General features: G+C 45.7%; 1 protein-coding gene across 1 annotated transcript in view; it reads right to left on the reverse strand.

Annotated features, from left to right (window-relative positions):
- Positions 1–25,933, reverse strand: part of SYN3 (synapsin III) — a 279,080-nt gene that overhangs the window by 174,883 nt on the left and 78,264 nt on the right. Inside the window, exons 5-6 of the mRNA XM_084610849.1 lie at positions 19,955–20,111; positions 1,204–1,293 (exon numbers count right to left, since the gene is read on the reverse strand). Coding sequence (XP_084466975.1) covers positions 1,204–1,293; positions 19,955–20,111 — 247 coding nt within the window. The remainder of the gene's footprint in view (positions 1–1,203; positions 1,294–19,954; positions 20,112–25,933) is intronic.

Genomic DNA, 25,933 nt, shown 5'->3' on the forward strand with positions numbered 1-25,933 from the left:
TTATTAACAAAATTAAACAGACAAAAAATGGTGGAGGGCCCTATCTGGATACTGTTCGACTTGTCTTATGCATTTACAGCCCTGATATACTTAGCTGCAGTAAGCCTTCTAGCCTTATGACCTCTCAGTTGCAGGGCTGTGTACTGGCCTGTAAGAGGGATTTAGGTCAGGAGATATTGTATTATGAGTGTCATATGAGTAATTGAGGAAGGACACCAATTTTCATCTCAAAAGCAGGGCTGGCCCTAAACAGGCCACCAGCCTTGCACCTGAATTCAAAATGAACCCAGCTATACAAACTGAAAAGCAGGAGATAATTCAGATATGGGGTCAGGGCTCATAGACAGAAAGGACCATTGAGATCTTTGGGGGAGGCAGAAGGAGTCATATGTTCATGGATGCGTGTTGACCGTTGAGCTTCTCAAAGGGCCAGGCTAAGAGTCGTCATGCCTCTGCCTAGGGTCAACCCCACTTGTGAGGGAAAACCAAAAGAAATACAACTGAGTTGTTTAAACACTCCCACGTCTGCTCCCTTCCCCAGGTTCAGAAGGAGACAGCTGCCCAGCACTCTTAGGAAGTCGCTGCCTTTAAGGAGCCCATGGAATGCCTAATTATTGTGCAGGTCTAAGGTACAGTATGTACTAGTTCACAGATAGGATGAATAAACACCAAGAGCAATTACGCTACAGCAAATTATGCAAGACAAACAGAATAAGAGCTCATGTTCAAAAACTCGAAACTGCTTCATTTAACAATCCAACAGCTGGTAAGTATGTCTAATAGATGGTAACCATGTGACAGATGAGACAAATCAACAGCAGCACAGCACTCTTTTGTAAGAAACTTCTGCTTCACCCCACATCTCTGATCGTCCTGCTCTTCTATGCATTAGGACGAGCGCAAAGACCAACTCAGCCACATCCAAACAGACCTGTTCCCTGTCTATGACAACCAGAGTCAGCAATTTATTTCTCACTCTTTCACCATCTGTGTCTTTCCAGGAACTGAGGGAAAAGGAAAGAGGCACCCAGGGACGTGTTCTATGCCTGCTATTTTTCTGCTAGTAATTTATTGTCTGTAAAGTTACAGATATTATTTAAATTGCCAGGGCTCCCAGAGTGAGTGACTCTTTCCACTCCCAACCACAGATTCGCTGCATCTTCCCCAACTAGATCATCATCAAAATAAACAAAGGACACTTACCATCTGCTTATGGCTTGGGAAGAATGTTTGCTCCACAAGAGGGAACTTCTCAGGACCCAGGGAGTTGAAGATTTTAATTAGCTGAGAGAACTAAAGAGAGAGAGAGTGTCTGTTGTTTATTAGACAATAAACTAATGCTTTTAAAAAGTGCTGGTATGAAGGAGGGCCGGGGAATCACATTATCTTCTCCCACCCACCTTTCTGCAATTGACAATGGTGAAAAATATAGCATGCTAAGCTACCACTATCTCTCATGGGGTGCATAAAATTCATGCACTTGAGAGAAGGGAAGGAGTTAAGTGAAGAGACTGGAAGTGGACCAGCTTGCATTCAATTACAGATCCACTATAAACAGGTTTAGCTTTCACAGCACAGAAGGGCTGAGAGTAAAGAGAGGGCGGCTCTTCGTGAGAGTCTGGAGGAAAGGGCTTAAGACCCAAGCACTCCTTCGGTGTGTGTGTGTGACCGAAATAAGTAGTAGCCACTCATGTATAGCAACAAAACAAAATAAAACTCTCTCCCCCATGCAACCAAATAAAGGATTGGTGATGTTTCTTAAAAGGTATGAGAGTAATCAAAAGAGACACTCACTAGAAAGAGAGAGTTTTCTATATCAGTGGCTCTCAACCTTTCCAGTCTACTGTACCCATTTCAGAAAGCTGATTTGTCTTAAGTAACCCCAAGTTTCACCCCACTTAAAATCTACTTGCTTACAAAATCAAACATAAAATACAAAAGTGTCACAGCACACTATTATGAAAAATTGCTCACTTTCTCGTGTTTATCATATAATTATAAAATAAATCAATTGGAATATAAATATTGTACATACATTTCAGTGTATGGTATATAGAGCAGCATAACCAAGTCATTGTCTGTATGAAATTTTAGTTTGTACTGACTTTGCTAGTGCTTTTCATGTATTCTGTTGTAAAAGTAGGCAAATAACTAGATGAGCTGATGTACCTCCTGGAAGACCTCTGCATACTTCCAGGGGTACACATAGCCTGGTTGAAAATCACTGTTCTACACCATCCAATTTGAGTGCTGGGCAAAGAAAGCATGAACCTGATGTCTATCTCATATAAACATCTCTTGTGACTAGGTTCACTTGAGAGGGTCTGTCACCAATCTTACATGCATGTAGCATGATGCACACAGAATGAAATAGAAAAAAGTTCACCTCTTACTTCCCCATTTATCTTGGGGGTCAAAGGAGACATCATCCTAAGCGAGTTATTTGAGGAAAGCAGTGTGCAAAGTCTATGTTGGAAAGCAGAGTCCTCAGGAAGTACTTCATGCACAAGAGCTAACATGGTAAGCCAGGACAACACACACATAATTAACTGTTTATCATCAAGGATCACACACAGCTACACATGAAGCATCCCACAATGTGATAATCTGACAGCGGGATAACAGAGCTATTCTAAGTGAGCAGAGTCTTGATTTCTACCCACCTTCCACAACCTTATAATAATTTGTATCACAAGGAATTTCAACTCCAATTTGACAATCTGCAAATATCTACACACTATTACAGGTACAGGGCCAACCCACAACATTTTGGCACCTGAGGCAGGGAGCTCAAATGACGCCCCCATGGCCCCTCACTTAGACCAAAACTTTGAAAGGTCTCAGTTCTGCCTTCTTCCTGTTCTACTCCTCTCACGGTACTGCTCTGCTACCTACCCCAATAAAGGAGAACTAACAACTTAAAATGCCTTGTTCAAAAATTTTAAGTAACACTTAACTTTCAAATGCTCGAACAGCAAGTGTAACTTTTCTTGTCTGCGTAGTAAACACTGGCGTTTTTATCTGTTTGAATAATCAAAGTGGTGCTTTCTATGTCTTCTTGGTTGCAAAGATTTGAACTGCTTCCTGAAGGTCCACAGTCTGGGCCGGCTCATGCTCTATTGAAATGGTGGCAAGGCCGACCAGCGTCTCCTGTGTCATTGTGGAGCGTAGATGTGTTTTTATTAACTTCAGCTTGGAGAAGCTGCATTCTCCACTGGCAACTGTTACAGGAAGTGTTAGAAGTATGCGCAGAGCAACAAAAGCATTTGGAAAGAGGGTGGTCATTTTATTTGTGCACATATATTCCAGACCAGCCTTTGCAGTTGATCCTGCTGAAATGTATCTTGAAGGGGCTTTCAGTTCATCACCTAAATCACTCGCATCAATATTGCGCATGTCATCATGTGTCAACACTGTCTCTAGTGCCCTGCATTGCTGGTGTAGGTCTTCTTCAGGTATAGTGAGGAGTTTTGGAATATCCTACAAAATCCCAAATATACTGCTGTGTTCCTTGAGCTGCATGAAACATTCTTCAACTGACTGTATTGCACAATCTAGCACCTGGTTAAAGAATTCAACTTTGAATTGTTGTTTGGGGTCTCTTAGGGGATTATCCCGTACCTTGTAACCAAAATGTCTTCTTCAGTGACTCTTGTATTCTTGAATGGGTGGGAAAATAGCTTCAGTGTGAAGTTCCTCTACCAACTTCTGTGCACTCTTCGGAATGTTTTGAAATCCCTCATCTGACCGGAAAGACTGTAGGTATGACTGCTTTGTCCCGTTGTTCCGTTGCTCCAGATATATCAAGGTCAACACCTTGGAGTCTCTTGCTTACAATATTTATTTCAAACAGTATGTCATGCCACAACACTAAGCCACACAGAAATTTGAAGTTATGTATGTTTCTGGTGATTCCATTTCCCTCTGCCACTGTTCTCCCATGAACAGTTCCTGTCATAGCATTATCCTCCATAATGGCAAATATGGCATCATCTATCTTCCCAATTTGGTGTTTGATAGGCTTTATCGCCTCCACTCGACTTTCCCATCATGTGGCACTCAGTGGTTTCAGTGTCAGAGAGGATGTTCCCAGATGTTGCTTCAAAATTTGCCATCAATGAGTTGATGCAGAGAAAAATACATAGATGCTTTGAATTACATAAAAAAATTCAGCAGCCTCACTAGAAGCTGATGCTGCATCACTGACCACCAAGTTCAATGCATGAGAACTGCATGGGACAAAAAAGTCTCGAGGGTTTAACTCTCGGATCTGTGTCTGCACTCCTCTGTTCTTTCCTCTCATGTTGGCACCATTATCATAGCTCTGACCTCTCATGTCAGCTATCACAATTCCTATATCTTCCAGCTTTTTAAGAAGCACATTTGTCATACCAGCTCCTGTAGTATCATCAATGTCAATAAATTCTGGAAAATGCTCTCTGACAGTCACCATTGCAGGGACATTTTCACTAGATTCTGTTGTTGTTACAAAACGTACCATTAAAGTCATTTGTTCCGTATGGCTGATGTCAGGTGTGCAGTCCAGAAGAACAGAGTAACATTTTGCTGACTTCAGATCTGCCACAATCTTCTGTTTGACTTTTGTTGCCAATAACTGTATGATCTCATTTTGAATGGTTTTTCCAAGGTAGTGGTGTGTGTACATTTCTTGGGTGGTGACTCTTCTTAGATGTTCCTGGAGTACAGCATCAAACTCAGCCATCAGCTCCACAATTTTAAGGAAGTTTCCATTGTTTGGCACATACAGCTGATCTGAAGTGCCATACAGTGCTAGGTTTTGGGTAGCAAGCATTCTCACAATGCCAATGAGCCTTTTCAGAACATTTTGCCAGTAAAGATACTCTGATGCAATCTTCTCTTGATGCTGATCATCTATGGTGGCCTTTAACCTTAGTCTCATCTCAAGTTCTTTCCTCCTATGGAATGCTCTCTGGTGATTTGCTGCCTTCTCATGGCATGCCAGATTTCTAGCCAGATTTTTCCAGTCCTTTGTTCCTGTAGAACCCAATGTGGCTGGAACATTAGATTGAAAGAGTTTGCAACAAAAACAGTATGCAGCATTCTGGGTTTTTGAGTACATAAGCCATGGCCTCTCCACTTTGTCACCATTGGGGATTTCACATCAGTAATGTGTTGGATGGAAACTTCTATTTTCATTGTCTTTGGGGAACATGAAGTTTTTCACTTGCTGTGGCCTATGCAGTACAAGGAAGTCCCTCAGGCTACTGCTCAAGTCCTGGATCATCTAGACTTAAGGAACTAAACTCAGCAGCAGCTGTTTCTTGCGCCTCCACTACACTCTTCTCTGATCTACACTTTTCTTCAGGAATGTGCATGTGTAAGGGGACTGTTGCCCCCTTACTAATGTTCAGTGGGGGTGTTTTAGTTGCTAGCTCCCAGTACTAAAAGGGGGGTTGATGGGAAATCAGGACCCTGAGACTGACAGTCCCCAGGAACAATGGGGAGAGGCCAATACTCCAGGTCAGCCTGAATGACAGGACGGGCAGGCTAATCAGGGAGTCAGGAGGCCAGGGCGGTCCCGTCCTCCGTGTGAGCTGGAATTGCCTGGGTCAGACAGAGTGGGGCTGAGCTAAAGAGAAAGCAAGGGTCCAAGCTAAGCTGGGGAGCAGAGCTGTGCCAGATCCAGAGGGACCAGAAAAGCAGCCCAGAGAGAGCAGACCCTGCCCTGGGAGCAGAGCTGCAGCTCCAAAGCCAGAGGCACAGCCCAGAGAGAGCAGACTTGCCCTGGGAGGAGAGCTGCAGCAACCAGAGCCAGAGTGGCCAGAGAAGCAGCCCAGGAAGCAGGTCAGTGCTGGGAGCAGAGTCACAGAAGCAGCCTGTGGAGCAGACCTGGCCTGGGAGGAGAGCTTGTAGCAACCAGAGCCGGAGGGGCCAAGAAGCAGCCCAGGGAGCTGGAGGCAGAGCAGCAGCTGTGGTGAGGCAGAGTGGAGCAGGAGCCGGAGCAGTCCAGAGCCGGGTGTCATGAGCAGCTGGGGAGAGCGAGGGGGGACCCTGGGCAATGGGCCCAGCGCAGGGAGACACCTCAGCCAGGAGGCTCTGCAGGCCAGACTCGGAGGGGGATTGGTAATCCCGACAGGGTGGAGGCAATGTTAGAAAGAAGGGCCCTGCCACGTAGAGCCTGAGACCGTGTGGCCACCAGCAGAGCAAGTGTCCAACTCGCAGCATCCCTACAGCACAGCCAGGGCCTGAGAAGGAGGCCTGGGACTTACAAGGAACAGACTGTGAACTGCCCGGACATTCCAGAGACACTGTTTGTGATGTTCCCTGCCACAGAGCGGGGTGATGTTTCCTTTAACCTTTCCCATTTTCCCTTATTCTTTTTAAAATTAATTGTTGATTAAATAACTTGCATTTGCTTTAACTTGTACGTAATGGTCAGTGGGTCAGAGAAGTGCCCACTGCAGAGAGAGTACCCCGGAGTGGGGACACCCTAGCCCATCCTAGGTGACCACAGCAGAGTTGGGGGTCGAGCCCCCGCCCCAGGAATCCTGGGCCCAGCCTTGTTGGGGTTACAAGGACTCTGCCAGACAGGAGCGTGGAAGGGGAGTCCTCAAGGGCAGGGAGGCCACTGGGTAAAAGAAGTGGGAGTGAGGACTCAGATCCTTTCGCTAGCCCACTTCACCGGGGTAGTGCAGAAGCCAGAAAAGTTCCCCACAATAGCAGGACTATTCCCCCGCTTCCACATGGTTACATCCATTTGAGATGGAGATAAGGATGTTGCAGTAGCTGCCAAGTCACCTGCGCTCTGACTAATTGGAAGATCAGGCATCTCCTCACCACCCTCATCCTCACTGGGGCTGAAAGGCTCACTGTGAACATTTGTGTCTATGTATCTCAGGAGAGCTCCTTCCCGCTTAGATAGAAAAGCTTCCTTTGCTTTCTTTCTTTTTCTGAATGCTGCCCCAGAGGGGCGTTTTCTTCTTTCACTCATGACTGCAGTTCTGTGCCAGCTAGTGTGGCTCTCAACACTCAATTGAAGGGGACAAATAAGCAGGCTGGTAACAGGGCCTGAGTGAGGGAAGATATCACCATCTTAAGGGCCTAACTGGCTCCTGCTACTTCAGTTGACTGCCTGTTCTCCTCAAGTGGGTTCAGGGAAGCAGCAGGAAACAGGAAGCTCCCTGAGAAGCTGGTGTTAATCAGTCCAGGCTCCTGGGGGTGCTAGAGAGGTACATAAGAGGCTCCTCCTCCTCTCTCTCCTTGCAGCTCCTGCTGCTTTCTGTTATTCCCTCTCACCTTTTCTCCTGCCTGCCTGTTAGGTCTCTTGTGCCCTCCTTCCTCCAGCACAGCACTCCACCATCTCTGTGCATCTCGAGCAGAGAGAATACATATGCACCAGCAGCAGACACAATTTTCTACACTCTGGGTCCTAGTGGCGCCCCCCACAGTCTGGCACCTGAGGCGGCTGCCTCCATTCGCCTCATGGTAAGGCCAGCCCTGTACATGTACAGTCTTCTGCCTGCTGTAAGTTGCATATACGGCACACTCCCTTATCTTTCTCTGGTAAAAGAAAAAATCTAATATTTGAAAGGTGGGTATGCAAGGCTGTGGCACTCAAAGAGTTAAGACATGCAAGTTCCTTGAGGCAAAAGAGACAGATTTTATGGAGGACAATATGCAGATACGACTAGGAGATGAAAGGAGACAGTAACAGGAGAAACATCATTGAAATTGCTTATGGAAGGATCTTCTGGATGATCTATGTTCCTTGTGACTGAGATTCATGTATGTAGCCACCTTGCAGTGTGCCTAAAGCACCTCACTAGGTGCTATAAGCACCATTCTAATAGGCAAGCTCCTTTTCAACTAGGTAGCAGTGCTGTTATTGACAGTCAGGACTGGTGATGTTGCAGAAAGAGGACTGCTTACTTCTCTTAATTCAGTGATTTCTAAGTTGAGATGAATCTCTCAGATATCAATTTTCATGGGTATTTAGAGAATTTACTTGTCGAGGCCTGCTGCAGCTGGGAGCAAACATCTCAATAATTCTAGCTACTGCTGACACACGTACCGGGGGCTTGGCAGAATTCAATTTTTTTTTATAATGCTGATGGAGAATATCAGTGTTTAGTTTTAAGTACCTTTTTAAATTTTCGTCTATTTAAATGTTCAGTTCCAGGAAATTATGAGGGAAGGCTATTGGGAGGTCAGATAATTTTTTAATGACAGGACACACTGAGATTCTAAAAGTTAAAGTTTATAACCATTAAACAAAAAACTGTCATCACATGTCAAAATATACAAAGTAAATACACTTAAATCAAACTTTAATAAGTTCTCAAGCAGAATTTTTCTTACTTTGCCTACCCGTACATTAACAACCATGAAAATATTTTTTTAATTTGGTTTGTGCATGTATGGTGAAATTGACGTCATCAACATTTACCAATAAAAATCTAATCCTTCAAAGCAGAGTAATATGTAATCAAACCCAGGGCTAAGGCTATGAGAATTTGCAAATAGAACTCTGCACAGAGATTCACAAACTGAAGCCCGAGGTTCAATTCACAGGGCTTGAAAGTAAGTCAACTCCCATAGGTTCTTTTAGAGAAGTTCAGTTAACTTAACCCTCTATTATGGGGAAAGTTCAGTTGTGGAAGGTTCTTATTGCAACCACACAATAACAATTTCACAACAAACCTTGGGATCCCCTCATCCTGAAGGAGACATTTCCAAGTTCCAGGACTGGTTGGGGGAAGAGGATAGCTGTTCAAGGAATAACGGACCCAGAGCATGGGGAGAGGAAAGTCCTTTAGCTTCTCAGCAGTGTGTTTGCTGAACTTTCACGAGCATAGGCTGAGGTTCATAATGCCTCAAGTTGCAATTCCAAGGCTCTGTTCAAGACAATGTGAGGTCTGATGAAAGTATGTTGTGCAAGTCTACTAAGTACCTTCGTTTGGGTTCCCTTCACAGCATTGCAATCACTGGACCACCTTAGCAAACATTTCTGTTTACTAAAGTGAGCTGTAGCTCACGAAAGCTTATGCTCTAATAAATTGGTTAGTCTCTAAGGTGCCACAAGTACTCCTTTTCTTCTTGCACGTCCTGGTGAAGAGAGCATTTTGGAAATTAAAGGATGATTCCTGTATGAAAAATCCTGCCAGTTTGTAAAAAACAGTCTGAAGGCCATGTGCCAGACACATACTGAAATGGCAGTTGCCCTTAGTTTTGTAGGCACACAAAGATTTCCTTTTCTAAATTGTGTGGGATGAAATTCAGTGTTTGAGAAAATCCAGAAATCTTCCATCGGTGGCATAGTCACACCACTAGTACCATCACCCCCTTGGGCACATCAGCAGATAAGAGGAAAAATTCCATGCCTAGAATAATTTTTGTTGGCAACGAGGGTGTTGATCTAGAGGAAAGAGGACAGATTGCGTCTCTTAACTATTTGAACTACCCCTGCACATCCCAGAGAAACAAAACAAAATACTGTTTTGACTAGCAAAGTGAGAAAACAGAACTTAAAAGTTACACAAAGTGACATGGAGACACAGAGAGAAAGATCAACACACCGGCGAGAGAGACACATGCACCACAGTGGGTGCACACACAGATCTACAAACACAGACACAGAGATGCTGTATACATGTTACCCTACAAAAATAACTAAAGCTATTGAATAATTGCCTGGCTGACATATGGGGTATTTGCTTGTTAGTTTGCCTTCTTTTTGAAGCCTTAGGTATTGGCCACTGCTGTAGTAATGGGTGTGATACACACATGCTGGTAAAAGACTGAACTTTTTTTGCCCACCCTCGCCATTATAAGATGGGTCAGAATTGCAAAAAATTTACATCTTTCATATTGATCTCAGTAGCAAATGTTACATGTGTGATAGGCACTATACTGTACAAGAGACACCAATGGATTAACCCAGTACAGCAACTCTTATCTTCTTGCTTAGATATGAACATAAGAATGGCCACACTGGGTCAGACCAATGGTGCATCTAGCCCAGAATCCGGTCTTCCAACAGTGGCCAATGTCAGGTGCTTCACAGGGAATGAAACGAACAAGTAATCATCAAGTGATCTATCCCGTTGCCTATTCCCAGCTTCTGGCAAACAGAGGCTAGGGACACCATTCCTGCCCATCCTGGCTAATAGCCATCGATGGACTTATCCTCCATTAATTTATCTAGTTCTTTTTTGAACCCTGTTACGGTCTTAGCCTTCACAACATTCTCTGGCAAGGAGTTCCACAGGTTGACTGTGTGTTGTGTGAAGAAATACCCCCTTTTCTTTTAAACCTGCTGCCTATGCATTTTGTTTGGTGACTCCTAGTTCTTTTGTTATGTGAAGGAGTAAACACTTTCATATTTACTTTCTCCACACCAGATCCTTGACACTGATGAGAATAGGTCAAGTATCCTCCCTGTATGTGTGTCCTAAATTAAGAGGAATGTTATTGTCAGCCGTTCAGCTAGCTTATTCCTTGCACTAAGGGCCCATACTTACTCATAGTCAGTAGTACCTCAGTGCATAAGTAACCCCATGGATTTCAATGAGATCACATACAGAGCATAGGACTACTCAGTGTACTCATGGGTGGCACAATCTGGGCCCTTACTAACCCTACACAATCATGCATGTGCAGTAATATGGCATGCCTAAGCTAGCTGGGCTTGTCTATGTCAAAAGTTACTGCAGTAGGAAGAGCGACAGGTGGATCTTAAGGCTGAGGGTAAAATTTTCTAACATGGCTAAGAGTACGCCTACACAGCAACTAGACATCTGCGGCTGGCTCATACTAGCCGATCTGAGCTTGGGCTGCAGGGCCGTTTTACCGCTGTGTAGACTTCCAGGCTCAGGCTGGAGATCGGGCTCTAGGAGTCCGCAAGGTGGGAGGGGGTTCCAGGGATCGGGCTCCAACCCAATCCCAGAAGCCTACACAGCAGTCAAAGAGCCCCACAGCCTGAGCTCCGCAAGCCCGAGTTGGCTGGCATGGGCCAGCTGTGGATTTTTCTTTGCTGTGTAGACATACCCTGAGTCACCTAGGAGCCTAAATCCCATTGAAAGTCAATGGCACTTAGGCTAAGTGATTCAGAAATTTTTACTCTGAAGCTTCAGATCTCCCCCACCTTGTGAAGAGGTGTAAGCGGTCTTACAAAATTGTAGATATTACTGCACATCATTACCCTGTATGAAATCCTGCGAAGTTTTGTACTGTAGCTTTTATAACACAGCGATTGTTGCAATTGGCTAATGCATCCTGACTGGTGTGGTTATACCAAAACTTTTACATAATTCCAAGATCCTGAAAATTCATTTTTTTGTTTAGCCTCTGTGAAATAGCTATTTTCACTTTAAAAAGTTCAAATTATGCATGTTGTCAATGCAAATTAATTTTCCATCTCTCTAAAAAAAATTGTTTTGAAATACTGAAAAATTCACAATTATCATTCAAAAATGAGCGTATTTTTCAGCCTCAATTCACTCAGTTGTGGAGGAATCATTACAGACTGTTGAGGGAAAAACCCCACAAAATTGTGAAACTTCTCATGAAATTGGATCATGTTTGAAAATACAAACAAAATGTGAAAAACCTCATTGCCTAACATTAGGTAATTTCATTTTTCACCCCCCCCCAGCCCCGCCTACAGTTATGTCTATCCAGTAAGTTTCCAAAAACCTTTGCCAAACAGATTCCTCCTTTCAGGATGCCTATTTTGCAATCAAAATGAAACAAGGGAAAAATATCTATCCCCAAGAAAAGCTGTTGGTGTCTGTCTCTTGTTTTCTAGCTATCATAAAATCTTTTGATTTCACTGCCAGAGAAGCTCTCAGTAATCAAAGGCAAGACAGAAATGCATACCTGAGCCAGCTCCAACCAGATAAAGTCACTAGCAGTGCCAAATGGCAGTTTGAGATCTTAGATTAAGTAAATTGCTTTGTGGATTTAGGTTTCTTTGTTTTGTTTGTGTAACAGGGTGCACTCACCTCTCATGAGCAGGGCTGGATTAACGCAGGGGCTTTAGGGGCTGCAGCCCAGGGCCTTGGGCTAAGGGGGGCCCTGCAGGCCCGGATACGGCCCGCTGCTTCTTTTCATCTGGCCCGCTAGCATGCCCCTGCCGCCCCTAGGCGAGGGCATTCAGGGAATCTCTGTGTGCTGCCCCTAGCAACAGCTCCGCAGCTCCCATTGGCTGGGAACTGCGGTCAATGGGAGCTGTAGGGACAGCAGCTGCAGGCACAGGCAGTGTGCATCACACAGAGCGGCCTGGCCCCTCCGCCTAGGGGCTGGCCATGCTGGCCACCTCTGGAAGCGGAGCAGCATGGAGCCAGGGATCCTGCCTTAGCCCCACAGCGCCACTGACGAGGAGCTGCCTGAGGTAAGTGCTTCCCAGCCGGAGCCTGCACCCCAACCCCCTACCTCAGCCCAGAGCCCCCTCCTGCACCCAAACTCCCTCCAAGACCCCACACCCCAACCCCCTATCCCAGCCCTGAGCCCCCTCCCACACCCAAACTCCCACCCAGAGCTCACACCCCAAACCTGCTGTCACACCACAACCCCGGTCCCATCCCTGGCCCAACTCCCATAGTTGGAGCTGCACCCCCACCCACACTCCAATCCCCTGCCCAGCCCTGAGCCTATTTCCACACTCCAAACCCCCAGGGGCCCCACAAAATCTAATAGCTCCAGCCGACAGGAGAGTTAATCCAGCCCTACTCGCAAGCGCCCCCTGGTGGAGCGCATGTGCCTGCACGCTCTCTGTGTGTTCATGGTGAGTCTTCGCTGACTCAGCCCTCCAGCCGAATCACACACAGTCTGTGTACTAAAAGCAAAGCAAACACCTTCTGGGATACAAATCCAACAGGGGCCTCTCTCAGTGCCCTCTGTAACATCTCTCTCAAGTTGTCTGGAATAGAGCAGTGCCCCAGGGCTCCTTCCCTGGAGGCAACATCTTCGCCCTCTCAGGGACTCTCTTCAGCTGGGCCACTACAGTTCAGTTCCCCTTCTGAGGTGCCTCAAAGTCCATGCTACTTTCCCAGTGGCTGGTGGGGGGAACCCAGGCCCAACCTCTACTCTGGGTCCTAGCCCAGGGACCCTATAAATAGCAACCATCTGCCACGTCCCTTTAACTCAGGGGTGGCTAACCTTAGCCTGAGAAGGAGCCAGAATTTACCAACGTACATTGCCAAAGAGCCACAGTAATACGTCAGCAGCCCGCACGATCAGCTCCCTCCCACCAGCACCTCCTGCCTACCAGCAGCCCTGCATCTCACCACCTCCCCCTCCCTCCCAATCAGCTGTTTCGTGGCATGCAGGAGGATTTGGTGGGGAGGAGCAAGAGCATGACAGGCTCAGAGGAGGGAAGTGGGGGCACCCCCCCCAGCACATCGGGAAGTTGGCACCTGTAGCTCTAGCCCCAGAGTCCATGTCTATATGAGGAGCCGCATATGGCTCCGGAGCCGCAGGTTGGCCACCCCTGCTTTAAATAAACAGCATTGCTGCTACAATTCCCTGGGCCACTTCTCCATGGCTCCAGCACATTCTTCACCCTTACATCAAGGCCTTGCCCTGGTGGAGTCCCAGTAGCCAACCCAGAGCTAATTCATGTTCCCCTCAGCCTCTGCCAGCACGGCTATGTCCAAGGTCCTGTAGCTTCCTCAGTCAGCCAGGTGCATCCTCCACTCTCCTCCAGATCCAGCAAGGAACTGAACTCACCCTGGCCCTGCAGCTTTTCTTATACTAGCCTGCTGGGCCCCAGTTGGCTGCTTCCCACACAGCCACTCTAGGCAGCTTGGCAGACCTCTCTACTGTCCTTTTCTGGGGTGGGATGTGGCAGGGCCACTAGGCCTCCAGTAGGGGGCCTCAGGGGCCTAGTCCACCCCGTCATAGTTTGTTTGTATTTTGGGGGTAGGTGGTGGGGAAAGAGGGGTATTTCAAAAAAGTGTTTAAGTGGTTTCCTTGACTTTTCTGGGACTGCTGGGGTTGGAGGAGACAGTATTCACCCAGCGTAAAGCAAGGCAGAATCAGGCCCAGAATAGCTACAGCAGAGGCAATGGCAGAGCCAATTTCTCCCACACAGTTCTGGCAGCCAGCTTCATTTTGTAAGGCACTGATTTGTTTCTTTTCTTTTCTTTTAGACTTCTAAAAATATGCCCGTCACTTTCATCTCTAGGATCTTTCATCTCTAGGATCTTGCACACACAGAATTACAAAAATGAGTTGACACATGCCAACTAAACTTACCCAGTCTCAACCCATGACTCAAACTGAAGGCACAAATATGTCACACCATCACCTTCCCCAGAAAAAGCCAATGTCAACAAATGGGCTTTTCACCAGGCCCCAAAAGTCAACAATCTCAGGCTGTGTCAGGCCAACAGTGGAAGCCAGCTTCAAAGTCAAGGGCCTTGTATTGAAAATGCCTTCTCAGAAGCCCTAAGTATTCAAAATTAGGGAGGTGATTTCTCTGGCAGGGAGGACCCAGACTATATAGAGCTTTATAGATCAGTATCAGCCCCTTGAATTGCAGCTTGAAGACAACAGGAAGCTAATGTTATTTATTGATCATTTGTATCAATTTACTGCTGATGACACTGCTAAGCAAGAAGGCCATTACACCCTGCACCAGGCCTGTCTAAGGCGTGTCTATATTACAAAGTTTGGTCAACTTAAGTTATGCTGGCTTTCAGCTGATGACATTTGTAAGTCACTTGGGTGGTGCACACACACTTGGCTGTTTGCATCAGTGCTGCACATCCTCACCGCATGCAGTTGTGTCAATAGAAGATGCGGTGCACCACAGTAGGTATCCCAGTGTGCCTTGCACTGCTGTCCAGTGTAATGCCTTGTGGGACATTTTCGCAGTGCTTTGTGGGATACCAGCAATTCACCCAGGGATTTGTGGGAACTAGGAGTTAAGTTCCCACAATTTCACTTTCTCCATCCCGTACTGCTTATTCCATCCCATAATTTTCACACCTTTTTAAGGTGCAACAGGACTTTTCCAAAAGCTGCAAGCAGGGACATTCTTCCCTGACTGATGCATTCACATTAGTAAGGTTGAAATGCCAGTGGTGATGCTGGGGGACCTAGCCTACCCCATGCTCACCTGGTTCATGAAGCCGTACACTGGCCACCTCAATAGCACTGAGAAAAGTTTCAGCTGCCAGCTAAGCAGGTGCAGGATGAATCTTGAATGAGCATTTGGTCAACTCAAAGCTCACCGGTGATGTTTAATGGCTAGAGTGCCCCTTAGCAAGGCAAGCATTCCAAATGTTATTGCTGCATGTTATGTATTACACAATATGTTGTGAAATGAAGGGAGAGGCTACTGGCAAGGTGGAGGGGTGAGGTGGACCAGCTCTCTGCTGAATTTGAACAGCCAGGTACAATTAGAATTGCCAATCATGGAGCTATGCAGTACAGAGAGGCCTTTAAAGATCATTTTAACAGTCAGCCACAGTGGCGTTGTGTCATGCTTTTCGGAACTTGTGTTCCTTCACGTGTACAGACCTAGAGTGTGGGTGGTTTAGTGATTCTTGTTATTAATTTTGTAAGGCGGCATGTCTGCTTGGTGCAAACTAATAAATATACTCTGAATTTCAAAAACTAAAACTTTATTGTGCACATATACACAGGAAACAAAGTGTAAATAAACAAGTTAAAAACATTTTAGCATCACTGTCAGGTGAGCCATATTTATCACAAACAAGTAAAACAATAAACATACATGTTTACATATTAAAAACATACAACAATGTTTCATTCATGGTAAAAATAAGTAGTGCACTGAGCTTGTTGGCTGATCCTGTAGTTATCACTGGTCAGTGTAAGTATATGATTCTCCTCATTCTCCCCTGGCATGGAGGAGTAGGGTAAGGGTTCATACCATGCTGCCACCTGTTTTGCTGGGGGGTACAAAGAGCAGCCACCAGGATTTTTCCATGGAATGGAAAGGCTGATGTGTGCAGGGTCTTTGGGCATTTACCTCAATAATGTTCTGCAACATCAGTGTGTGTTGTCTGAGCACTTTCCAATTCCTGTCTCTATCCCTTTGCCTCTCCTCCAGCATCCAGTCTCTCTCTGCCTGGCCCTTCACCCAGCTCTTGGCCGTTCAGCCCCTCCAATCCGTGTTCACAGTCTGCAATCGTAGAGGACTGGAGGATCTCACTAAACATAAAACATCTGGGTCCGAGGTTCAGCAGGCAGGGAGGGTTCACCTCTCAAGGCTACCATAAAAGAGGCTGCTGTTAAAAACAGAAAGAGACATTGTTAGATTTACACTTGCAAGAGAAAGGGAAATTTCCTTACTTTATTCCCATGAAGACCTCTCATAAATAACATGAACTCTTTCTTTAGCTTTGAAGTGCCTTGTTCTGGCACCACTCTGCAGCTCAAGACATGGTGAGTTTGGACTAGCAGGTGAGAGAGGGGAAACTGTGGCATCAAAGGTTTAGACGGTGGGTGCCCCAGGGTACAAATATAGGGAAAGTGCAGTAAATGTTGCCCATATTTTCACAAGCAGTGGTGATTTTGGCTGATATTTCACTTCTGAGGATGACAGAGACACAGAGAATACAGCTGCGACTGGCGTCCCAAAGCCAACCTGGCCTGTAGCTGACAGGGTTGCAGAGTATCTCCATGAAAGTTAATTCAAATCTGTTACAGAGGAAAAAAGGGACATCCCTGTTCAGATTAACAGAGTACTCTGCATGGAAAAGCAAATGCTGCCTCTACCTCTATCTGAGCACAAGAGAGTGGTTTATTGTGGACTGTGTAATTTGGACTGCTATGCTCATCTGTTGGAAATGATTTCCTAAGGTAGTAGTTGATTGAAGTGGCAACTATGTATGCATTCCAAAGCATGAACTTTAATTGGATACCCCATGCAAGTAAAGCGAGGAATCAAAAGTTAATGCCTTTGTTCTCTAAATGTGCAGGTGGGATGAATGCCATTTGTAAGCAAGGCAGAAAGGAAGAGGTAGGGGAGGCTTTGGTCACTGAAAAGAGAAACAAACATGCTTATATGGAATAATGCATCTATAGACTAACCTGAGCTCCTTTCCCCTTCATCACTGGGCTCATCGGTGCTCGCCTGGCAGGATTGGCTTGATTCCACTAGAGTTTTGAAGAGCTCCTGGCTCACCACATGGTGTGTGTCCCCCACTTCCTCTTCTTCAGGGGTTTCCACTCCCAGCTCTCATGAAGTGTCCACAGCCACATTCAGGGTGCCGGTGGGGTTCTCACCAAGTTTGTCAAGCAGTTTGTTGTAGAAATGGCAGGTTTGCGGGATGGCCCCAGTGCTGTCGCTCTCTCTCACCTTCTGATATGCCTGCTGAAGTTCCTTGGCTTTCACCCAGCATTGATGCTCATCCTTTTCATGCCTCAGGTTTCTGATGCTCTGTGTGATCAGCACGTAGACGTCTACATTGCTTTGATTGGTCCTTAACTGGACTTGCACAGCCTCTTCTCCCCATAGTCTGGGGAAACCCAGGACGTCTGCTCTGCTCCAGGCAGGAGCACATCTAGGTGTAGCTCTCTCTGTCTGTGCTGAGCCAGTATGGCCAGACACTCACTATGGCCAGCTAGTAGGTGTGAGCGCCAAGGTGGGCAACCAGGAAAAGGCATTTCAAAGACACACAAAGGTTTTTAAAGAGGGAGTAGACTTCCAGTCTCTGGGATCCCTGCCAGTGGAGTTCAAAGTTGTGATCAGAGTGGTCGTTATTGCAGGGGAAAGGGACATGATGGGACAGCTGCTGGAGGACTATTAGGGTTGAGCAAGTAATTCAGTGTCTACACTAGCACTACGCTGATGGAAGTAGGGGTTGATTTTGGCTCTGCATCATTGGGGGGCAGGGTTATTGTGTTGATGTAATGGGGTGCCTGCATTGACAGCAGACAAGCTTAGGTGTAGATGCATGCAAAAAAAAGTTGAAACAAGTCGAGTCAGGTCGGCCTAACTTTGCAGTGTAGACCCAGCCTAAGCGGGCTTTAAGTGTCCCCTCATTTACAGCACACTATAATCATCAAGACAGGAAGTCACACAGGCAGCGATAACAGTGAGTAGTACGTGCAAGCAGTGCACCAAACGCAGATGAAAGACACACATGGTCTCTGATACCATCTGGAATAGCCTAGGATCCAGAGATGCCTCTAAATCATGGGTGGGTAAACTTTTTGGACTGAGGGTCACATTGGGGTTCCGAAACTGTATGGAGGGCTGGGTAGGGAAGGCTGTGCCTCCCCAAACAGACTGGCCCCCACCCCCATCCACCCCCTCCCACTTCCTGCCCCCTGACTGCCACCCTCAGAACTCCCGACCCATCCAACCCCCCCTGTTCCTTTTCCCCAGACCACCCCCTCCCGGGATCCCCTGCCCCTAACCACACCCCTGGGACACTACCCCTTATCCATCCCCCCCCACTCCCTGTCCCCTGACTGCCCCAACTCCTATCCACACCCCCGCCCCGCACATACCCCTGGGGGTACACAGAGATCTTCCAGGGGGTACATCCACTCATCTAGCTATTTGCCTAGTTTTACAACAGGCTACATAAAAATCACTAGCAAAGTCAGTACAAACTAAAATTTCATACAGACAATGACTTGTTGTAGACTGCTCTGTGTACTACACACTGAAATGTAAGTACAATATTTATATTCCAACTGATTTATTTTATAATTCTATGGAAACAATGAGAAAGTGAGCCATTTTTCAATACTAGCGTGCTGTGACACTTTTGTATTTTTAGGTCTGATTTTGTAAACAAGCAGTTTTTAAATGAGGTGAAACTTGGGGGTACACAAGACAAATCAGCCTCCTGAAAGGGGTACAGTCGTCTGGAAAGTTTGAGAGCCATTGCTCTAGAGTGGACATTGGGAAGTCCCTCTCCCCACAACCCCATACACAAACAGTGGAAATTGAAGTCCATAGTCTCTATGCCCCTCAGATCCAGAACTGTGCAGGGGAGAATCCCATCCATGAGGCCCAACCTCTTCCCCCCAGCTATATAAGCTTGGGGAAGAGAAGCCAACATAGAGGAGCAGAGACAAGCAGCTGCAGCAGGAACCTACGGACTCAGAGAGACCATCATCTGACTTTTTACAACTTTTACTCAGGATAGTCTTTCCCCTCTGCTGACTGACTGTTTGTTATCTCACCTATTTACCTCAGCCTCACTCCACCTGTCTTCCATACTCCCCTTCTTCCCATTACTCTAACCTCCTCCCTTTCATGGGCCCGCTACCTTTCCTCTCTCTTTTCTCAATTAATCCCCTTCCAACAAACCCCACCCCCCAAATTAGAAACAAAAAACAAAAACAAAAATAATACCCCCTGGCACCAACATGACGTTTGCAAATCACTGCATTGTTCACGCTGCTCATATGTAATATCCCTTCCCCACAATACTTTGTCTTGTCTATGTAGATTGTAGTCTTTTTGGTGCCTTGTTCTATGTTTGTACAGTGCCTGGCACAATGGGGCATTGATTTTAGCTGGGGTCTCTAGGCGTTACCATAATACAAATAATAGTTATAAAATCATGTAATCCCTTTTATGAATCACTGTCTATATATCCGCTAGAACAGGGTATGCTGATGGTTCATACAAGTTAAGATCATGCCTGGGCCAGCCCAGTGACCTAGCAGTATTGGTTTGTACTGCTACAAAAGAGATCTAGATTTAACTGCTGCTGTTGTCTCCCATGCAGAATCTGGGACTGCTGAAGACGCCTTGTAGTTAGGGCAAGGTTGTTACTCAGAAGTAAGTTGGACAGGTTGATAAAGGAGCAATGTTGGCAGGCTCCCAAAGGAGTCCCAAAACAACTCTCTCAGGCTAGCCGAGTGGTGGCTGCAATGGGAAGGGAAGGGCTCCCATTAGAAAAACTGGAGTCTGACTTTGGAGCTCCATCATTTTTCTGACCCAGTGCTAACGTAATAAACCTGGGTTATCACCTACCACCCAGGGCTTGCTGCAAAAGTTGTAGATGGAGTAAAGGGAGTTGACACTATGGACTCCACCATACTGCAGGCCGATGATGAGGCTGCGGAAGTCCTCTCCTAGTGCCATACTGTATGCATGTTGTCGAATCAGAACAAAGTCAGGCTTAAAGGACCTAGAAGACACAATTAGAGTGATTTTTTAAAAAAATAATCAGCAAGGCTCCTTTTCTTTCCCTCTTTTGCTTCCATCCTCCCCCATTTTTGCTCTCCTTCAAATAGGTGGAATCTTCTCAGGCCACAGCATTGTATCAATTACACTACAAAGAAAAACCTAGTGATAAAAAAAAAATTAAAATCCTACATAACCACGAGCACAAGGGCTTAGAAACTCCCCAGACAGATTTGCCAGTTTCCATTTCAGACAGGCTCACACAGGAACAATCTATAACAGAAGCCAAAGATCATAAATTCTCTGGTGGGGTGGGGAAATTCTCCCCAGTAATTCCAATAATTCTCTTTTGAAAATCTTGGCCATATTTGGTGACCCTTGTTCCAATGTGCTGCACAGATGAAGGAGGGAAAAGATTGTTTTCTAACAATGGGACTGGGTATGGAAATGAAGCCCACTGGATGGGAAGATCATGCACATATTTCCAAAGATATCTCACACATCCAGGCATCCCCACACATTTCCTTTCACTCACAGACCGCAACGCATATTGGACACAGATCGCTAGAACATCAATACCCGGGGATCATACACTGCAACATAATTAACAAATTTTCAGAGTGCCCATCCAGTGATGGGGCTCACTGCATGAGCAATCAGCTCATTATCCTAGCCAAGACTCGCCATGGGATCTTTATGATTCCAAATGTAGCAACTCTCTAACCAAACTGGAGGCCCTCCACGGTGAGGCAGTAGGAGATAGCTTAGGCATCAACCAGATGGAAATAATTCCTTTGCATACTGTATCTTAGGGCCAATTCAAAGCATTTGGAAACAGCAGTTGGAAAGGCTGCCCGAAACAGAGTTCAGCAGTTGTACTTGAATGCACTGGAGAGACTTTTCCATTGACTTCGGGGTCTATTTTACATTTAAACAAAGTTTGCATCAAGGGCATTGGAAAAACTTCCAGATTGCATTAAAGTTCTTAAGAGAAATTAGTTCTGTCCCCAGGACCCATTACCTCATTGACTTTGAACATTTTCCTTGCTATGAGACTATAATTTCAATCCTTAGGATGTATTGAACTGGAACTCTTTTGGTTTTATAGTCCCAATTTATATTTCCATCGCTCTGGCTGGGAAATCTGAATTCATAGATACTAAGGTCAGAAGGGACCATTATGATCATCTAGTCTGACCTCCTGCACACCGCAGGCCACAGAATTTCACCCATCCACTCCTGTGAAAAACCTCTTACCTATTAGAAGAGAATCCTCCAGCAAGTGACCCGTGCCCCATGCTACAGAGGAAGGCGAAAAACCTCCAGGGCCTCTTCCAATCTGCCCTGGAGGAAAATTCCTTCCCGACCCCAAATACAGCGATCAGCTAAACCCTGAGCATATGGGCAAGATTCACCAGCCAGATACTACAGAAAATTCATTCCTGGGTAACTCAGATCCCACCCCATCTAACATCCCATCACAGGCCATTAGGCCTATTTACCATGAATATTTAATTACCAAAACCATGTTATCCCGTCATACCATCTCCTCCATAAACTTATCAAGTTTAATCTTAAAGCCAGATAGATCTTTTGCCCCCACTGCTTCCCTTGGAAGGCTATTCCAAAACTTCACTCCTCTGATGGTCAGAGACCTTTGTCTAATTTCAAGTCTAAACTTCCTGGTGGCCAGTTTATATCCATTTGTTCTTGTGTCCACATTGGTACTGAGCTTAAATAATGGCGACTCTGGGTCAGATTGTGGCAAAGAGTATTGAGAATAAAACCCAGAACCGCTTATGGTTTTAAACTTTGTTTTATTTGTTGACCTTGGGCTTTTGTTATTAATCTAGACATGGCAAGAAGCATGCTCTGCCCTTGTTATGAGGCAAGAGGCAGAGGTTTTGAAACATCAGACACCGTCCCCTGTAGTATTTCTAACCCACACAGACTCTTTAATGCAGTGGGCACCAAAGGTGGCATGTTTCTCAATCAGTGAAATGTGCAATAAACATCAGGAGGGCTGTACTATTGAATGTGCAGCTGATGTATGGATCTTCCTAAGGTCAACAAAGTGAGGCAAGTGGCAACCCCATGCTGAGAAACAGTGAGAGAATACAAACCTTGGCAGTTTAACTGCTTGACTTCTGCTAACATTCCATGTAGAAAGCACCCACTGGGCAGCCAAACATCCCCAGAAAAGAAATTAACTTTCTGGATGCCAAACATTCAGGATTCAGTGACCCCGCCCCCCAGTGGGCTGTTAAACATTCTAGGGTCTAAGCAACCAGATGCTCTAGGTGCATCTTAACTTCCCTCAGGTTCAAGAAGATAGGTTGGCACAATAGCACAAAAGAATTTAAAATGACCCACCACCCAAATTCTTCCTTGCAACCAGTTTGGGAACTGGTCCTTACTGAGCTGGAATGTATTTTATGCACACTGTCCTGGAAGTAGCTTTTGTGCCCACATATGAACCTGCTATATTGACATACACACCTTTCCCCCCCCCACCCAATGGCAAACACTCAAGGATAAGATAGAGAATAACACACTAAAAAAAACTGTTACCAGCTGAAACTCTGGGTTGAAAGACTTCAGCCTGCTTGAAGTTTAGAGAAAACTATGGACTTTTAGATACCAAGGAAGCAGGAGATCCCAGTATAATAGATGGCAGTGATACACTGGAGGGTAGGGATAGAGTCCAGAGTGACCTAGACAAATTGGAGGATTGGGCCAAAAGAAATATGATGAGGTTCAACAAGGACAAGTGCAGAGTCCTGCATTTAGGATGGAAGAATCCCATGCACTGCTACAGGCTGGGGACCGACTGGCTAAGCGGCAGTTCTGCAGAAACGTACCTGGGAATTACACAGTGGACGAGAAGCTGGATATGAGTCAACAGTGTGCCCTTGTTGCCAAGAAGGCTAATGGCACATTGGGCTGCATTAGTAGGAGTAGGAGTTGCCAGCAGATCAAGGGAAGTGATTATTCCCTTCTATTTGGCACTGGTGAGGCCAAATCTGGAGTATTGTGTACAGTTTTGGGCCCCCCACTACAGAAAGGATGTGGACAAATTGGAGAGTGTCCAGTGGAGGGCAACGAAAATGATTAGGGGGCTGGGGCACATGACTTATGAGGAGAGACTGAGGAAATTGGGGTTATTTAGTCTGCAGAAGAAAAGAGTGAGGGGGATATTTGATAGCAGCCTTCAACTACCTGAAGGGGGGGCGTTCCAAAGAGGATGGAGCTCAGCTGTTCTCAGGGGTGGCAGATGACAGAACAAGGAGCAATGGTCTTAAGTTGCAGTGGGGGAGATCTAGGTTGGATATTAAAAAACACTATTTCACTAGGAGGGTGGTGAACCACTGGAATGGGTTACCTAGGGAGGTGGCAGAATCTCCATCATTAGAGCCTGGCTTGACAAAGTCCTGGCTGGGATGATTTAGTTGGTGTTGGTCCTGCTTTGAGCAGGGGATTGGACTAGATGACCTCCTGAGGTCGCTTCCAACCCGAATATTCTATGATTCTATGATAATGCAGAGTAAATGATGGAGACCTGCTATCTAAACTATATATGTTGTATGAGAAGAGGATTGGTTTCATTGGTCAGAACCCCTCCACTGAAAAAACACTGGGAGAGGGAATAGGGTGCCAATAACCATAGACAATAGTATGATTCTGCCCTACCACTGCCCCGGGCTATGGATCTCTCACAAGCCTCAGCTGAGAAGTGGATCTCTCTTTGGAGATGTGGGGCAATAGCCAGGTCCCAAAGTATCTTGAACAATAAGAAACAAGAGGAATGAGTGCAGGTTCTGCAACCACTAAGGAATAAAGAAGCAAGTGTGATCAAGAGAAGTCTTCCAGGCATCTATAAAGGAGAAACTGAGCCTAGTGGGAAAATGGGGGGCCGAAGGGTAGAAACTGCAAGAAGAGAGATCAAAAGGAAAACAAAGGGCATCATCCTTCGGGAAGCTGGTAAGCCAGCAACTTATAAGGGCGATGATATGAATAGCAAGCAGCTGTGTACCTGGGAAGTAAGAGGCTTGGTTCCCATACAGAAGAGGATTACTCTCAATGATGTCCATTTAGTGTTCTTAGGAGAGTAGATTACTTTTGAAACAATTATTCATTCAGAGGGATAAACCATGTTCTAATACAATGAGCCCTTGAATTTTTAAATGGCTAACAGTATTATAGTTTCCTTTCCCAGCTCCACTCATCCACACAACAAGCAACAAGAATGACAACCTAAACAGAAAGTTGACACGACATCTAAAAGAGAAATGGTTGAGAGTAGACTCCCTTTTCAAATGACATTAAAAATAATTGGGCCAGGAAGGTTCTGTAGCATCTATGCATTGAAGTCCCAAGTACCCTCGTCTGATGGGGCTAGAAGTGTGGAGATGGTATGCGTACTCAGTTCTTGACCAACCCCCTCAACCCAGGTTTCGGAATAGCACTGATGGGCCTTGTTTGCGTAGAACCACATCTAGGCCTCCTTGGCCAAAACAAAGGTTGCCCGAAAGCAGATAGGCAGAGGAAGAAGCTGTCTTGGAAATATAGTGGAAAGTAAAATGCTACGGATAAAGCTGAATGTGAAAATCCAGAACAGCAGCTCAGAATATACCAGCAATAACTTGTAGCTGTGCCTTGTACGCTTCGCGCAGGTGCCCTAGCTTTCCTAGGCAGAAGTAGGGTTCCTGAATGCACACACCCTCCTCCCTACTGTGGCCAGATGGCTGCAGCTTTTGGCAGAAGAGAGAGCCCTTCCTCATCCCAGCTTCCCCAAAAGCCCTTTCCCATACTCAGCAGAATCTAAAGATGCAAGTCCAATTCTCATTTACACTATATACCTCTTTGCCAGTGTAAAAGAGCTTTCAAATGGGGGTAGCTGTAAACTAGAATGGAATGCAGGACCATAGTGTAAATGAGAATCAGACCTTTTGCCATTTAAACACTCCCACAAAAATTTCATGTTCAGGTTGAACTGATTTGCAATATTATATTTTAAAACATATTTTTGGTTTATTCTTCTCTAATGCTGACCCTGGAATGGGCATGCATGGCTTTGTCATCTCTAGGCTTGGACTGTGGTAATATTCTCTACTTAGGGTTATCTCGAACCTCCAGAAGCTTCAAACAGTGCAGCGTATAGCTGGCCACCTCCTGAGAGGCACAATTCACCACAAGCACATTGCAGCTCTCTCCTAGTCTGATGTAACTTCCCACTTGTGCCAGATGCTATTCAAAGTGAGTGGCTGCCTCTCACCCTAGGGCTCATCATGGCCGTTCAGACTGGCTGGAAGGCTCTTGCTGTCGGTTTCAATAGCTGAGCACCCCAAAAGTGGAAGCAGTGGCTCACAGTTGAAAGTCTCCTACCTTTGGAAGCTGGAAGCATCTCAACTATGAGGCCACCATGCAAGACATTTATTTTGGTTCATATTTGAGTGACTGCTTTTTGTTTTGCGCCAATGTGTTTCAGTTCTTTTTTCTAAATGGTAAAACTAATTTTAGCAATGGACCCAACTCAGAGACATGGATCCAAACACCCACGGCTTTTGGGAAAATTAAGATCTGAATCCAGATCCTAACTTCTTGGCTCATGCTTAACTATACCTAAATTTATGTTTCAATATTTGCAATTGCACAACTTAGCTGTCTTGGCAACAGGTGTGAGAGAAAGTAATAAATAAGCATTTGAAGGACAAATCAAGGGAATTTTTTTGCTGCTGTTCTCACAGTTAAACACTCCAGGAGCAGCAACAATGGCTCTGACAGTGGAGAACACTCTAAGAAGCAGCAGAGAATCAGAACTGAAAA

The sequence above is a fragment of the Lepidochelys olivacea genome, assembly GCF_965140295.1.
Source record: "Lepidochelys olivacea isolate rLepOli2 genome assembly, chromosome: 1".
Taxonomy (NCBI): Eukaryota; Metazoa; Chordata; order Testudines; family Cheloniidae; genus Lepidochelys; species Lepidochelys olivacea.